General features: G+C 44.6%; 1 protein-coding gene across 22 annotated transcripts in view; it reads right to left on the bottom strand.

Annotated features, from left to right (window-relative positions):
• The window catches only part of KALRN (kalirin RhoGEF kinase), a 659,050-nt gene that overhangs the window by 70,545 nt on the left and 574,865 nt on the right, over positions 1-13,640 (bottom strand). For 12 of the 22 annotated variants that reach the window (XM_032335453.1, XM_032335509.1, XM_032335462.1 and 9 more), the window contains 3 exons: positions 9,337-9,620; positions 7,837-7,941; positions 4,335-4,430 (listed from right to left, as the gene is read on the bottom strand). In XM_032335453.1, the coding sequence (XP_032191344.1) occupies positions 4,335-4,430; positions 7,837-7,941; positions 9,337-9,620 (485 nt within the window). The remainder of the gene's footprint in view (positions 1-4,334; positions 4,431-7,836; positions 7,942-9,336; positions 9,621-13,640) is intronic. The other 10 variants (XM_032335524.1, XM_032335552.1, XM_032335659.1 and 7 more) reach the window with 3 other exon arrangements.

Here is a 13,640-nt window from a genome sequence, read left to right as displayed (position 1 = left end):
CTCCATCTCGGGGTTGTCAGTTTGAGCCCCACTTTGGGATAGAGTTTACTTAAAAAAAAAGAAAGAAAGAAAGAAAGAAAAATCACACAGGGAAAGTAGGGAGAGTCCTTACACCTGGCTTGGAGTTAGAGAGACTATCTTAATACAAAATGTGGAAAAAAATGTGTGAGATCTATTTGGGGGGAGGTGGGTGGGCATCTTCTCTTAGTAAATAAAAGCAGTGATTCAAGACTGAGGCTGGAAGTGTCAGAAGTGTCCACTGATGTCCAGAGGAACTTGTCAAAAGAGTTCCGGGGGAAGCTTCAAGGGTTTATGTCTGTATCATAGGTGAGCTGGAGAACACCCACCCTTGTTTCCTACCAGCAACTCGTGGCAGAAGCCTTGGTGCCGTCATGACCACGTGACCAAAACATACCAAGGGCAGCTCTGGGGCTCCAAGACACAAGGGATCTCCAGGCTTTTGTTGTGGAGCAGAATTTGGTGCTATCTCTTCCTACTATTTCCCAAAACAGAAAGTAGAAAGAATCTAAGCCCTAGATATAAAAGTCCAAGTATGCTAGACGCTCCTGTAAAATTTCCAGACTCTGTCACTTGGAAAGGAACTTATTACCTCATCTCATACTGAACTAAGATAACTTCCACCCACAGGTCTATGTTCCACCCTCTGGAGTAACAAAGAGGGAGACCAACCCTTCTTTTCCACAGCAGTCCTCAATGAATTCAGGACAGCTCTCACTAGCCTTCTCTCTCCTAACTTCTCCCCTCATTTAACCCAGTACCTTCAACTTCCCTTCAAATGATGTGGACACCACATGGTACTGTTCACATCCTCTGGGGCCCTTCCACTGAGTTCAGGAACACTTCAGAATGCTGCGTTCAGAACCTGATACACGACTCACATGTATTCAAGGCAGGTGTGGGCTGAAGAACTTGGAGGACAATGGGGTTGTTACTCTCCTTGACTGTACATTGTACTTTCACTAACCTAGCCTATGAACACACTGCCTATCTTGGCAGCTGTCACACTGTTGTACTCACAGTCAAATAAAAGCTCTGGAACTTTCATAGGTTCTAGGTCTTACCCTCATCTCAGCTAAAGAGCTAATGAGGAATAGGAATACAAGTCTCAGCGGTAAAAATGCAACTCGGGATTCTCCAACATGCCTGGGGAAACCACCACACACTGCTGCTTCATTGCTCTCCTACAGCGGGTATATACTGGGATGCGAGGGAGGAGAAAGCAGAGGAGTGACAAAGGATCAATTTTGAGGAGAAGATTCTTAGAAACCAAGCTGCTGCTCCCTCATTCCTCTCCATGATATGGGGTTGGTGTTACTTGTTTGGCCAAAGAAATCTCTATAATTCTGGGTTCACTGCAGGTCCTCAAGGAGTAGTTATTGGTGGAGGGACAAGTTAAAGTTCTTATTGTGGAAACGTACCACAGAGCAACCACTCATCTGATAGAGGTTTGTTGAGGGCCTGTTACAGGACTGATCTGCTCCAGTAATACCCTCCACTTCCTCTCTTTTGGGAAACTTACTCTCATTGACCTTTTTCTTTTTTTAAAGATTTACTTATGTCAAAAAGAGAGAGACAGAAAGAGAACAAGCAGGGGGAGAGGCAGAGGGGAGGGAGAGGGAGAAGGAGAAGGAGAAGCAGACTCCCTGCTGAGCTGGGAGCCAGACGTGGGACTCCATCCCAGAATCTGGAGATCATGACCTGAGCTGAAGGCAGACACTTAACCACTTGAGTCACCTAGGTGCCCCAACTTCTCAATATCTACCCTTACCTGTTTAATACCAGACACACTGATCACACAACTAGAAGGGCTGTGGGGACTCCCAGAACACTCAGGTGAGCAGTAATATCAGGATAAAAGATAATCGAAAATACACAAAAATACAGCATTTTGGAGAGAAGTGTCTACTGACATATGAGTGTAAAAGCCTCTTGTGTACTAATGGAGGAGGGGAAAATCATGTCCTAATCTTGCTGGGTAGGGAAGCTACACAGACAAAGATAAAGAAAAGATTAAGTTACTTTAACAAATAACGTAACAGAACTATCTAAGAGCTGGCCCCAGCAGTGTGTGGCTTACATAGTAATTGGCATGGGACTGCAGAAGAAATCTGGCCTGGGCTGGTCAGGGAAGCCCTTCTGGGCAGATGAGATTCCAGTGGGGCCCTGAAGGACTATTGTGCTTTAGATAAGCAAAAATAAGAGAGGGAATGTTCCAGAGAAGTAGGGTGGTATGAATAGAAACTTCGGGGGAGGAGAGCCAAATGCATGAGGAAAACAATTTGGTTGGAGCAGAGTTCATCAACCAGAATAAATAAGTGGTGGTAGGCTGCCTACAAAGCATTGGAATACTGGGTAAGTGTGAATTTTATCCATGGAATATTTAATCCAGTGAGTTCCAAACCTTGATCATATACCTCTATCAGGAAACCTAATTTTGGCCATACATTGCCCAAACATGTAACTTATTTATAACTTGTATTTCTGTGCTACTGTGTTATCATTATGTATATAACAAAATGTACCCCAAATCATTTTTTAAATGATGAAGAGATTCTAAAATTGTCTTCCTGCACCTCAGTGAAGAGTCTTCTGTACCTGAAGGCTCCCCACCCTGCAGACAACTGTGGAGGCAAGAGGCAGACAGTGACCCTTCACTGAGGAGGAAGGCAACGGCAGTGCATGCGGAAGACCTGCCAGGGGACAGAGGCCTGAGAGGGAGGCAGAGGGGGCAGGACACTACTTCAATAGTCCAGGCATGAGGCCAGGGCTCAGGCACAGGTGGTGAAGGGGACAATGTAAAGAAAAAAAACAAAGGATGATCTTTAAGGAAAAAATTGTTAGACAGTACTTGGATCATGAAGAGGGTGTGTAGGTCAGCGTGAAGAAAAAAGGAGAGCGAGTGGGGGGTGGTCGGAGAGGCAAGCTTTGAAAAGCCAATGGAGTGCCCACACGAGCACTCGACTCCTACCAGTGAGACAGGGAGGGTGACCAGAGACCTGACAGCCCTCAAGAACAGTTAGATACAGTTATTGAAAACATCAGCTGCAAAATTCTTTCTTACTTAGGATGGAAAACTTAGAAGGAGAAGAAAATCACGTGTTAAATTTCATCAGTATTCTCTAAGCTGGGAGATTTGAAGACGGAGTTACTATAATCAGAATCATGATTGGGCAGGGTTCCCTGCACGGCATCCAGCATTTTCCTGGGCCAAGGGGATAAGGGTTTATATGGTGCTGATTAGCAGAACTGTCCAAGAGAAGTCTGGCAGAAGCACAGACATTTATCCTAATGAAAGTTCTGAGAAAAACCAAACGAGTGACACCAATGAGGATAAAGGGCAAGGAGAATGCTTTAAATTGTCATCCTCTAGGAATACACGTCAGTGTAAAAACATGGTGCAGAGGAATAACATTATCCAAAAACAAGCTCTTTCACCAGCATGGAGCCCAAACCTTAAAGCAGCCAGACCCATAATCCTTCTCTGCGGTCATCTGCTTGGCCCCCGTGACAGTCACAAGCTAGGCCAGTTTTCAGTGGCCATCAGCTTGACTGTCCCCCATGATGGGGGTAGACACCAGCTCCCCTCATCTCCTGTGGTGAAAGAGCTACACATTTTGGCCCATGCCCTTTTATAATATCTACTATCTATATTTATAGATATAGATCTATATCTATATATATAGATAAATTTATCTCTATCTATCTATATATCTATTTATAATATATCTATATTTATATAGATAGATCTATATTTATAGATAGTAGATATTATATATATATATATAATACATGTATATATACATACATACACACACACTATACATACTATATACCATATATACTATCTATATAATATCTACTTTTGCCAGACTCTCAGGCTAGAATCTTGCCTGGGGTCTGCAAATAAAATTACCCAGTACTTTCAAAGACCCAAATCATGTTCTGTGTCTCAGGAGCCAAATTAGCTTCAGGGCTAACCATACACACACCAGTCACTGTCCAAATGCTGCATCCCTGTGGGTCAGTGGACTGGGCTCAGAGAGATGCTGTTTTGTGTTGGATACTTTTTTCCTTTCATTAGTGACACAATCCCAAAAGGGCCATTAATTGGCCATGCCCATTCAAAAAAAAAAAAAAAAGGAACTAAAAAGACTGTGGAGCACAGGTTTTTTGGGAAACCATCCTTAGCTAGAAACAATCTTACAGGAAGAATGAGGACAGGTGCAAAGGAGGCCATGGCAGACAGACACCAGACCCTGGGAGCCACATGGAGGTAAGACACACACAAAACTGCCTCCAGGACCCCCACTTACCAGCTTGCTTTTGACCAATTGTTCTATTGCACTGACAAGGTCTGCAGCAGAAGGTACTTCAGTGGAAGCCTGCCGGGCTGCTAGCAAAGAGGAGGACTGCAAGACATTGAGCAGCAAAGGAAAAGCAGATTAGCAAGGAATGAGGAATAGCAATTAGGAAGCAAAACAGCAAGTCCACAGCTCAAGGCAGGCAAGGGAAGCAAAGCTTTATGTTTAGAGGCAAGAAATCACAGAGCAAGACAGGAAGTGGTGTGGGTGTCAGACGGTCCTGCCTGACTCCTTGTGAGGAGTTCTGGCCAGCAGAAAAGCAGGGATGAGACTAGGCTCTCCTTAGGCAGGCCTCTGGAGGAACTGAAGGCAAGGTTTGCTGAGTTCCTGGGAGGCCAACAGGTAAGGCCTGCACCTGCTGTCAGCAACAGGGGGAGAGGGACAGATAGAACTTTGGCCACAACAGGGCTGCCCATTGCTGTTTCAGGGTATGAAAGGGGTCCGTAAACCTGGCCTCAAATGTGTCCAAAGGAGAGAAAGTGTCTTTGCTTTACTTAAATACAGATTTTAAACATAGATCTTCAGTGTGTAACAAGCAAAAATTTTAGGGCAGGGCACTTAAAGACCAGGAAGCTAGAACCCCCCCCCCGCCCACTCATATGCACACACACACACATGTGCACACACACATGTGCGCGCGCGCGTGTGTGCATGCACACACATACACACCCCTCCACAAACAGCTGTTTTTGTTGCTCCCAAATTGAAACATGTGGTTATAATACATGGTTCTAGCAAGGAGTTGAGTGTCTCATGCTAGAGTCACCAGGGACTGTCCTATTCACAGTAAAAGGAGGCTCAAGCCAAGGGCCTGCCCACCATCCCTTTGTACCAGCAAGAAGCACTGACTGGTCCATGTGGCTGGATGACCAATGGTGTGGGGAATCCTGCTCATGGAGGGACAGTGGTTTTTATCTTCCTTCTCCTACCTGAGAAGAAATTGGGGGAGAAATGGTTCACCCTGCATGCATGTATGAACTTTTCCCCCTGGCACAGCCAAGCACAGGCAACTGTGCTCCCTGGACCCCAAACACCCTGGAACTGGGGTAAGTTCCTTCAGTCTTTGACACTGATCACTGCAGAGATAAAAACCTGAAAGTCCTGGCCATGCTTTGGCGTCAAGTTTGTCCCTTACATTAGGGGGAAAGTTTCAAAAAGAAGCTACTTTTTGTCTAGTTTAAGAGTTACTCTAGGTCTTTGCTTCTGAGATGGGGTAAAACAAAGTCAAATAATAATTAAGAGAGAGAGAACAACACTCTTTCTCCTCTTCTGGGGAATGCAGGAAAGGAGCTTAAGCCTGTTTGGAAATCCAAGCTATCAACTTTTTGATTTAGTAATCCTACCCCTGGGAACTTATCCCAAGGACAGAAGTCAAAAGAACAAATGCTGTATGTACAAAGTGATCTGTAGCAGTGTTATCTAGGGCGGCAAAAACTGGAAACAACCCAGGATATCCCAAAACAGACTGGCCAAGCAAATTATGCTACATCGAATAAGGGAAATACTCCTATTTAATGCTGTTAAAATTGTAGTTACGAAGTTAAAATTAGTAAGATTTTTAAAAATATTAAATAAAACGTTCAACATATCAAGTATATATTAAAACTATAAAAATAAAACATACATACATATGAACAAACATTAAGAGGGGAACATGGAGAATCCAGGTGATCGTGTAACATTAAATAGGTAGACTAAAAAATTCCTTACAGACTGTTGCAAAAACTTATTTTAATAAGTTTGACTCTAATTGCTAGAAGTTTTGAGGCTCCCCAAATGTTTCAGAAAAATAAATGCACAGACATCAAACAGGCAGGGCTGAGGAGGGTGAATGTGTCTAAAAAGGGACCATTGCCATCTGTCCTCTTTCTGGCTAACAAAAAGGCCACACAAATGTCTGGGGTAAGTCCGCCTTTTCAGTTAAAGATTATCCAGAATCAACATAACATCCTCTTCCCCCAAACAAGCTGTGTCTGAGGGAATTTGAGGGGGTGGGTCCATGACCTTTACTTATCATAGGCCAGCTGGCACCTCCTTGCCAAATGCCGTGTGGGACAGCTAATGCTGTGACAGGAGCGTCCTTCGCCCCACACACGCCGTGATCACTGTTTGTGGAACATTTTACAAGGGAAGGCCTCTGGGAACACAGTAGGTTGGCTCCCGTGCAGACCTCAGTGTGGAACGTGGGTGCTTCTGCTCCTGGAAGCCCAGGATGGGCCTCGCACCATACTTCCCGCTACTTGTCCTTCCAACAGGGGCCACCAGCGTCACCGTAGGAGGGGCCAGCATTGTGCCTGGCTCATGGCGGAGTCCCAGAGCAGGGCAACTGTCATCATCCTGTCCCTAGAGTCTCTCCCTCTTGTGTGGCACCCTGGAAGACCCCAACTAATGTCTGGGTTCGTGACCCAATACAAAGTGGAGGGAATGAGCTCCAGGACGGGGCTATAACCAGACATGCTGAAGCACGGGCAAGCCGGACTTTTTGAACTGTATCCCAGGTGCTGGTGGAAACATCTGTTCCCAATCTCTGCTGGCCCCCCTGCCCCACAGGAAGCCGTGCCACTGCAAGGTGGTGCAGCAGGGAACACAGGGCTGTCCTCAGAGGGACAGCTGAGCCACCACCTCCACCACAAGCCACTCTGAAAAGAAACTGTAAAGGACAGTTAAAACCCACAGAGTCCAAGGGGACAGTGACAAAGAGAAGGCAGGAAAAACACACTGAGGTGAAAGCAGGGTTTGCTAGGAAAATGAGTGACGGAGTGTGCAGTTAAAGCAGCCCCAAGCCTTGGCTGGTACTGAGCAGCACGTCCAAGCTGAGCCTCTAGAGCAATCAGGGTGATCGCTGGGGGCTTCGAGGCCACACAGACATCCACGCTCCAGGCACCCGGGAGCCTCCGCATGCTCAGGAGCCAGAGATTGTACAAGACCAAGCACGCGACAGCCTGCGTTTAGTTTTCCCACCTTTGTCAGCAACCTTCCCTCCCCCCTTAGCAGCATCTCCTTCCCTCCCATGCTTGCAGAATTTGGACTTGACCAGAAGCTACTTCTATTTGGATTTTAGAGTTGAGTGTAGGGAAACCGATCAGCAAAAACACAGTTCAGACGTCAGGTACAACAAAGGGATCTCAGCCTGAACTGCCCTCAGACTCCTTGTGAGACAAACAGTTCCTTTTAGGATCTGCAGTGTCCGAAGACAGAGCCATTATCCTCCATCAACAGGATGAGACACCCGTCCCACTCTGGGATTGCTGCACGTGCCCCTCTGCTGCCCTGAATGGAGTCAGATCTCCAGGGCAGGGGGAGGGTAACCTACCAAATATAGACAAATCTCCATCATTACAGATTCAGAGCGAGAACAAGGGAGAGAGAGTATTACTACCCCCACCATACACACAAGACAAAATCACATGTATTACACGTTGTTCTTTCAAGGGAGAAAGTAAAGGAGTCCTACCATCTCGTCCTGCGTAGGGTCATTGTCAAAGATCTTCATAGGAGGCGGGAGAGGGGTGTGTGACTCTTCGTCTGGCTCATCTTCGCCCCAACCTTTCTTGTTCTTCTAGAACAAAAGAGCAGCATTAGTCATACAGTCCTCTGTTTCATATAGTTAAAGATACCAATGGCTTAGGACTTAGAGTTTTTTTTTAAAGCAACATACAAGATAACCTCCTTCCTCAACACATCCTTATTTTTTGAGCCTCACTGTCCTCTTCTGTGGAATGGGTGCACCTTCATCTCAAAGGACAGTGAGGTTAAAATGGGGGAAAACACACACACACACACACACACACACACACACACACACACACGACAAACATTGACCTTGTTAATCAGGAAAAAGAAAAAGCTGAGAGTGGTCAGAGAGAGCCTAACTTTTTAAGCCTCTGAAGGACTATTAAGCCACAATCTGAGTATCACCGGGCTCCCCTGTCATCCTCAGAGGGAGAAATGGCAAATAGCCTAAAATTACAAACAGAGTCTGGTTACACAGCAGGAAGAATTGCTTAGCCCCATCAGCGATTAGAGCAGGTTAGTTGGCCAGGAAAAAAAAAATGCTCTCATTCCCCCAACTAGAACACACCCAGTGTATTTTATTTTATTTTATTTTTTTAAGATTTTATTTATTTGACAGAGAAGTCACAAGCAGGCAGAGAGAGAGGGAAACAGGCTCCCTGCTGAGCAGAGAGCCCGATGCGGGGCTCTATCCCAGGACCCTGAGATCATGACCCCAGCCGAAGGCACAGGCTTAATCCACTGAGCCACCCAGGTGCCCCACCCACTGTATCTTGATTACAGAATCTCAGCTTTGAAAGAGACTTCGGAGGTCACCCAGTCTGACCTCTTGGCTAATACAGGGGCCTCTCCCACTATGTGAAGTCATATGTCATCCCTGCCCCTTCTAGCCCTGGTGTCTGTTCGCTTTCATGACCTCTTGCTCATCACTGGTTGACTTCCATTCAAGTCCCTCTTTGGGCTGCAACCTAGCCTTCTGCAAACCTCTGCCTGTTAGTCATAATTCTCCCCTCTGGAGCACCTGGAGTTGTCTATTCCCTTTTACATGTGGCATTGCTCTAGACAACTGAAAACAGTTAGACTCTCCCAGCATGAACTTCTCCTTCCAAGGGAAATGGTGGACCTTCTTCATTCTTATTTTCAACTAGCAGGTTTTGATGTAGTCTTTAGTAGAAGCAGAGGAATAGGTGACCAAATGGCTCCCCTCGGGCCCAGGCCCCTATCTCCAAATCTGGCAAAGTATGGTCTATCTGCTGGAAATTCTAGGTGCTAGTCAGTCTCTGAAATGGTCACGTGTTGGCCTGGCAAGATCTTGTTGGTACAAAAACTCAGATTCCTTGGGCTCAAGAAAACAATCTACTGGGGTCTAGAGACTGGGAAGTTTATAGAACCCGGGGAAGGAGGCCCCTCTGATGGAGGCTCCAGGGCCACGTGTACGTACCTCATCGGCACTGTCTCCCTGAGGTGTTGTCTCATCCCCAGGCTTAGGAGAGCCCAGGTCGAAGCTCTTCCGGCCATCTCGTACTTTTTTCTGCTTCTTGATGTTTCCATCTGCTTTCCCACTGTTGAGCCGGCGCACGGGACTAGTCAGCCACTTCTTAAGGGTGTTGGTGGAACGCTTGGGCCCGGGGGAGCTGTGGATGGAGTTCAGGGAGGGCTGAGACTGGAGGTTGGCCACTGACTCAGACTTGCCTCCGTTTTCACTTGAGGAATGAGAGTATGCATCTGAGGAGAAAGAACAGACAGACACAGCCATGTCAGAAGCAGTTGGGGGATGGGTGTTGCGGCTGGGAGTAAGACAGGTCCATCACTCAGAAAGCTGGGACACAAGGCAGAATGTCAAGGCCCGCTGCAGACCGTGGTCAGGGCAGCCCTCTCTAGAGGTTAACAGCTGACCCTCACTGAATATTTAATGTGCAAGGCACTGCTCTGAGAGCTGTGGATATCGGAGTGAACAGAAGATAAGGACTCCTACCCTCATAGAAAAAAAAAAGTCAAGATCCTAAGCAAGAATTACCAACCAGGGTGCCTGGGTGGCTCAGTGGATTAAGCCACTGCCTTCGGCTCAGGTCATGATCTCAGGGTCCTGGGATCGAGTCCCGCATCGGGCTCTCTGGGCCTGCTTCCCTTCCCCTCTCTCTGCCTGCCTCTCGCCTACTTGTGATCTCTCTCTGTCAAATAAATAAAATAAAATCTTTAAAAAAAAAAAAAAGAATTACCAACCAATAACCATGTTACGGACCATCTATTAGGTAGTATATTTTAAAGACATTTAAGACCTAGGTTTGATTTTCAAACACCTCTTATCTAGCTACAGACAAAACACACACACACATACACACACACACACACACACACACACACACACACACTCAAAGAAAAAGAGAAAAGAGCTAAAGAGAAAGACAGAGCATGCAAAACAAAGCCAAATTCACATAGTAGAATGTGATTAATTGCCATAAGGCTGGTATGGACTCTAGGTGATAAGCTAGCAGAGTTCAGAGGGAGGTCAGATCAGTGTAGGCGGGAACTGGTCTGAAAGGGTTTAATGGAAGAGATGTGTCTGAGTAGAAGAGAAGGAGAGAAGGAATTCTAAAAGGGAGAGACAGCAGAAACCAAAGCATGAATATTGAAAAATAAGTTAACACCAGCCCATAAGGAGATCCTCTGCATGAAACAAAGGTTTGATGGAGAAAGAGAAACTGGATAGAAAGATGGGTGAGGACATTTAGTAATAAACCAGAAGTGTCTGACTTTTATTGTGAGACTATCCTGGGAAATGACACAATAAAAAGGTGGGCTTTTTTGTTGTTGTTGTTAATTAATCTGGTCACTATATACAGCATAGCCCTGGGAAGGTGGGGTCAGAACCAGAAGGCCACACTAGGGCAGCACACAGGAGTACAGATGAATGAATGTGAGGCATTCCAAAGCACAAAGGGTCTGGATGACAAACTGAAGGTGAGTTACTTCTCTGTGTCTGCTGTTTCTCATTACCAAAGTGGTCTTGGAAGAATCCCTGACCAGCTCTGCCTTGACCCCTCATGGGCCCGCTGTCCCAGCACTGATTTGAATACTATTTAAATATTTAAACCAAACATGACTAGGTATTGAAATCAATTATTGCAGTGGTTTTTCATACCTATTCCTCTCAAAGACTGAATCACCTTTTCCTGTAATGACTTCATCCTAGACCTGGCCTGGAGGACAAAGCTGGCTTTAGAGGCCCTCTGGCCCAGACACAGCCGGTAGAGAAGAAACAAAATCCCCAAGGAAGGTGGATAAATACTTTTGCCAACAAAGAGCTGTCTCCAGCTTTTGTAAGTGGTGGATCTTGAGGGCCCCAAGCTTAGGCTCTTGACTTGTGGGGACTGACTTTGACGTTGCTAGAGTTTTATGTGTACTTTGGAAAACAATACCTCAATGTCTGCATCTAGAAGCCCCAACACTTGAGGTCCTCAAGTCCCCTCGTATAAAGGACAATTTACAGGGCTGTTCTCTGAATATTTGGGGATCCACTGACTTGGTTGGTGTCCCTTTAAGGACAACACTATAATCTTATCTCAGGGAATTCCTTGCTGGCTGTGGTCCTGGGTATGTTGACATTATTGCTGAAGTGTTTGGTATGGGTCAGACTCCTGTTCTCAGAAGCCTGGGTGATCAGCATCTCCCTACACTGGCAGTGGAACCAGGGCCTTCCTCTTATCTTTCTGCTGATAAGCTGCAGAAGCTTTTCATTCACTAGACCCCTGGGATACCACATGGCTCTGTAAAACCGAGCCTTCAAAATGTAATTAGCATGTACTGTGTCAGCAGAACTAGAGGTCCAAGGGTATTAACTGTGCCTGGTTCTAGGCAGGGCAGGTGACTGTCCAAATTCTCTGTTCCATCACAAAGCATAGCCTAACTTTGAGATTCACAAATGTGAGTCTTGACTGACTATCGTTCCCTGTGGTCATGTGGTTCTGCTTTGGGTCATTCTGTATAAATGAATGGCAAGAGTACACATCACAAAGTACAAATGAAAAATCAAGCATGTTTAAAGTTTACCTACTGGAATCAGATTTGTTGGAATCAAATCAACCATTCAATTGCAGCCCACATAAACGAGAATTCAGGTGTTGGAAGCAATCCGTAATTTGTCTAATTAGGGTCCCAAATGGAGACAGGACCGTTTTTAAATCACTTTGGTGTTTTTTTGTTTGTCTCTTTCTGTTTCTGTTTTCCAGTTTTGATATAACTGACATATAACACTGTATTAGTTCAAGGTGTATAACATAATGATTTGATATTTGACACATCATGAAATGATCACCGCAGTAAGTTTAGTTAACATTCATCACCTCACATAGTTAACTATTTTTTTCTTGAGCTGAGAAATTTACTAAATTACTTTGAATGCATGTTTTTAAAGAATGTGGCACCATTTAGTTTAGAAAATTTGTACTTTATTGCTGCTTTAAAGAATAATTGGCATGTTATGCTCTTCCCATCTTAGGAAGATGACTGCAATTAGCTGTTCGAGGTTTTATTCTGGTACCTTTCCAGGCATAAAAGTTAAGTGACTGATTTGTAACAACTGCAACAATAAGACTGCTATCAAAGTTTTCCAAGCTGAGGTAGTTGCTATTTATTATGATATTTGTCATAGGAAATAGAAGATTAGTGTTTCAGGAAACCAAGGTTCATAGTTGGTGAATGGCAGAGAAGCAAGACTTAAAACCAGATCTCACTCCACTGTACATGTGTATGTATGTATGTATATATACACACACAATGTATATATGAATATATATATATATATGTATACACACACACAACTATTTATTTAAAGATTTTATTTATTTGGGAGAGAGTGAGCAGAGAGAGAAAACACAAGCTAGGGGAAGGGACAGAGGGAGAGGGAGAATCAGACTCTCTGGTGAGCATGGAGCCTGACATGGGGCTTGATCCCATGACCCTGAGATCATTACCTGAACTGAAGGCAGATGCTTAACTGACTGAGCCACCCAGGCGCCCCATCCACGGCACATATATTAATCTTATTCCTACCTCTGCATTTATTCTATGTATTGCTTTAGCTTCTATGATTATTGTAAAAGGAGCCTCAAACTGCTAGTGTATTTAACATTTTAAATATACATTTATATATAATTTATATAAGTCATAAAATTGCAATGCTGAACACAGTCTCAGACTGATTTTACAGACAAGGCAATGAAGTTTTAAATCTGAGAAATTCATTGTTACCAGTGAGTTAGTCACAAAGCTAGGACCAGAATCCAAGCATCTTGATAGCTGCCCCAGGGCTCTGAACAAATGTTTCCTCTACAACCCTGAGGCACAGAAGCTGCACAAACAGCTAATATCTGGTTTTAAGTCACTTGGGAAGACAAATGTGTCCCAGGGCATTGTAGGTAATCAAGTTCCCCAGATGTTCCAGTATGTTCAACTTGCTTTCTGGATCAGAAAAAAAAAATCATATTCTGAGGCTGGTTTTACTAGGAGACACTTGGATAGAGAAAAATAGAGAAAAAAATGTAACAACCAGGTATCCACCAAACTAGATGGCATAAATGTCAACTTTTGAGGGGGCATATTTGTTTCAACTTTTAAAAAAAGATAAATAAAAGATTATTGTAGTTTTAAATTTTTTCACCCATTCACAGTTCTTTATTCCCTTTCTTTCTTTATTAATTATTTTTATTAACACATATTGTATTATTGGCCTCAGGGATACAGGTC

This window comes from Mustela erminea, chromosome 1 (assembly GCF_009829155.1).
Source record: "Mustela erminea isolate mMusErm1 chromosome 1, mMusErm1.Pri, whole genome shotgun sequence".
NCBI classification, from domain to species: domain Eukaryota; kingdom Metazoa; phylum Chordata; class Mammalia; order Carnivora; family Mustelidae; genus Mustela; species Mustela erminea.
Note: the sequence above shows the minus strand (reverse complement) of the source record. Positions and strands in the feature narration are given on the sequence as shown.